Genomic DNA, 2,029 nt, shown 5'->3' with positions numbered 1-2,029 from the left:
ACTTCCTCCCCAGTTCATGTTCTTTACTCTCCCATCTTTTCATTGCTTTGAGGACAGCACTTCGGAGTCCTGAGAATCAGGCGATGAGACGTGCATTTATACAAAGGCTTCTTCCAGATTTACAGCCATGGAAAAGGGCCTTACTCCTCTGAAAGACTGATGGAGGCTGCCACAAGTGGTCCAGAACTTGTTCCCCTTCTGAGATTTCTCTACCTGACCAAGCAGAGCAGAAGAAAGGTCCTGCAGAGAACCACAATGTTGCTAGTAGACAGTTAAACTCCAAAGAGCTGCACAGACATCAGCTGAAGCTACAGGCTCCACGTACAACCCACAAATGGCTTTTATCCTCAACTCCCACCACCTCACTTCAAAAGAAGGTTCATTTGAGATGGAACAGTTGTAGAGTTGTGGGCTCCCGGGCAACATCTCTTAGCTGACCCTTGAGTCACTACCGTTGGAAGTCCTTCTTCATGATATCGTACGTGGCAGGACAGAAATGAGAATGCAGCTGAGCCAGCAATGTCTGGGATGTGATCTCTAGCCTTGTCCCTTGGCTCTTCTTGTTCCACACATGCACTGCATAGGTGTTATTAAAGAGGTGGTGAAGCTCTGAGGAGCTGACCACTTCGAAGTATTTCTTCCAGTCCTGCCACCGAATGGGATAAAAAGCCTCACGGGGCAGAGCACTCACTCCTTTGCAGCTCGTCCTGCTCCGAAGACTCCTCATGGAGCACCACTTCTTGAAGACACGTGTTAGGAGCTGTGGGCCCTGGTGCCCCCAGATCCAGCTGTTGTAGTTCTCCACAAAGTCCTTCATGCAAAGCTCCATGAACTTGTGTTTGGGCTTAAAGGACAGGAAGGCTCCGTTCAGTACATACTTGGACTGGGTACCAAGCACATTGGTGAGGTTCTTTAAATTCTTAAGCACAATGAAATCTGTGTCCAGGTAGATGCCACCAAATTTCCACATGATGGCAATTCTGCAGGCATCAGACAGAACGGGTAAGAAATAAGGCTCCCAGCGCTGCTGAGCCTGCAAGTACCACTTTGCCAGAGGTGTTCCAGAGAAAAGCTCTGGCAAGTCCAGGGGCCGGATTTCCACGTTGGGGAAGCAGCTCAGCAACGAAAAGCCCCAGTGGTTGGGTAAGGAGGCGTTACTGTTTGCCAAACCTTTCATGAGCACCACGACCCTTGTCTCAGGGTGCGTCCTGGCCGCTGACTCCACAGAGCATGTGAACAGGTAACTTGGACTAGTTTGCTCTGAGGTCTCCACAAAAAACACATCCCCTGGGGAAGGAGGTGGCACGTCAGCAATGGCGTGCGGAGGAGAAGGCACAAAGTGAGCACAGTGGATTTCAACTGGTAAACTGCAGACCTGGCCCCTGCCCTTAGGGTCCTCTGTGATTCTCCAGTACAACATGATGGAAGCAAAGGATGTGAACTTAAAGGCGAGGATAATCAGAGCCCTGAGCCTGTGGCTCAGCACCACCCTGGTCAGTTTTGGCAGGCAGATGGACATCCTGAGCATTCTCACTCCCAGCAGAGCCTGCTCTCCCAAGACAACCGTCGTGATCTGAAGGGGAGGAAAGAAAAAAAAGACATTGACAGGGAAGGCAACAGACCACAAGCCTCAGGACAGTGCTATGGCAGAGCCACATGCTGAACTCTCCTCCACGCCAGCTTGCTTGAATTACACCTTTAGGTTATCTTTAAAAAAAGCATCCTGGCTTCTCCATGCTGCCACAGTGCCCACAGGGCCCCATCAGAAACCACAGCCCAAGTTAAGGTTGAGACATTATGTGACAAATACATCTGCACACCCACAAAAAGCTCAAAGGGACAATGGCAGGAGGGAGAGACCAAATATACCCTGCTGGGCTACTCCCAGGCTCATCACAGGGTCCATCAGCCCACCAAAGGCCCATCTACCCAAGCCCAGAGGAGCACAATGGCATGCAGGATCCCAAATTGAGGATTCCAGAGGAACCAGCACCTTGTCTGGAATGTGTCCAGGAATGAAACCCACCAC

At 50.8% G+C, this 2,029-nt stretch overlaps 1 protein-coding gene across 1 annotated transcript; it reads right to left on the bottom strand.

The window, feature by feature from the left end:
- Window positions 1-448: 448 nt before the first annotated feature.
- On the bottom strand, window positions 449-1,555 carry LOC104518267 (lactosylceramide 4-alpha-galactosyltransferase). Its single transcript, XM_010164033.1, has one exon. The coding sequence runs from the start codon at window positions 1,526-1,528 to the stop codon at window positions 449-451; it is 1,080 nt and encodes a 359-aa protein (XP_010162335.1). The 5' UTR covers window positions 1,529-1,555.
- Between the last annotated feature and the right edge of the window lie 474 nt (window positions 1,556-2,029).

Source organism: Antrostomus carolinensis, unplaced genomic scaffold, assembly GCF_000700745.2.
Source record: "Antrostomus carolinensis isolate BGI_N321 unplaced genomic scaffold, ASM70074v2 scaffold14453, whole genome shotgun sequence".
Taxonomy (NCBI): Eukaryota; Metazoa; Chordata; class Aves; order Caprimulgiformes; family Caprimulgidae; genus Antrostomus; species Antrostomus carolinensis.
Note: the sequence above shows the minus strand (reverse complement) of the source record. Positions and strands in the feature narration are given on the sequence as shown.

Excerpts from the sequence above, each read along its gene's own strand:
- LOC104518267 (XM_010164033.1), bottom strand. The coding sequence starts at position 1,528 with ATGCTCAGGATGTCCATCTGCCTGCCAAAACTGACCAGGGTGGTGCTG.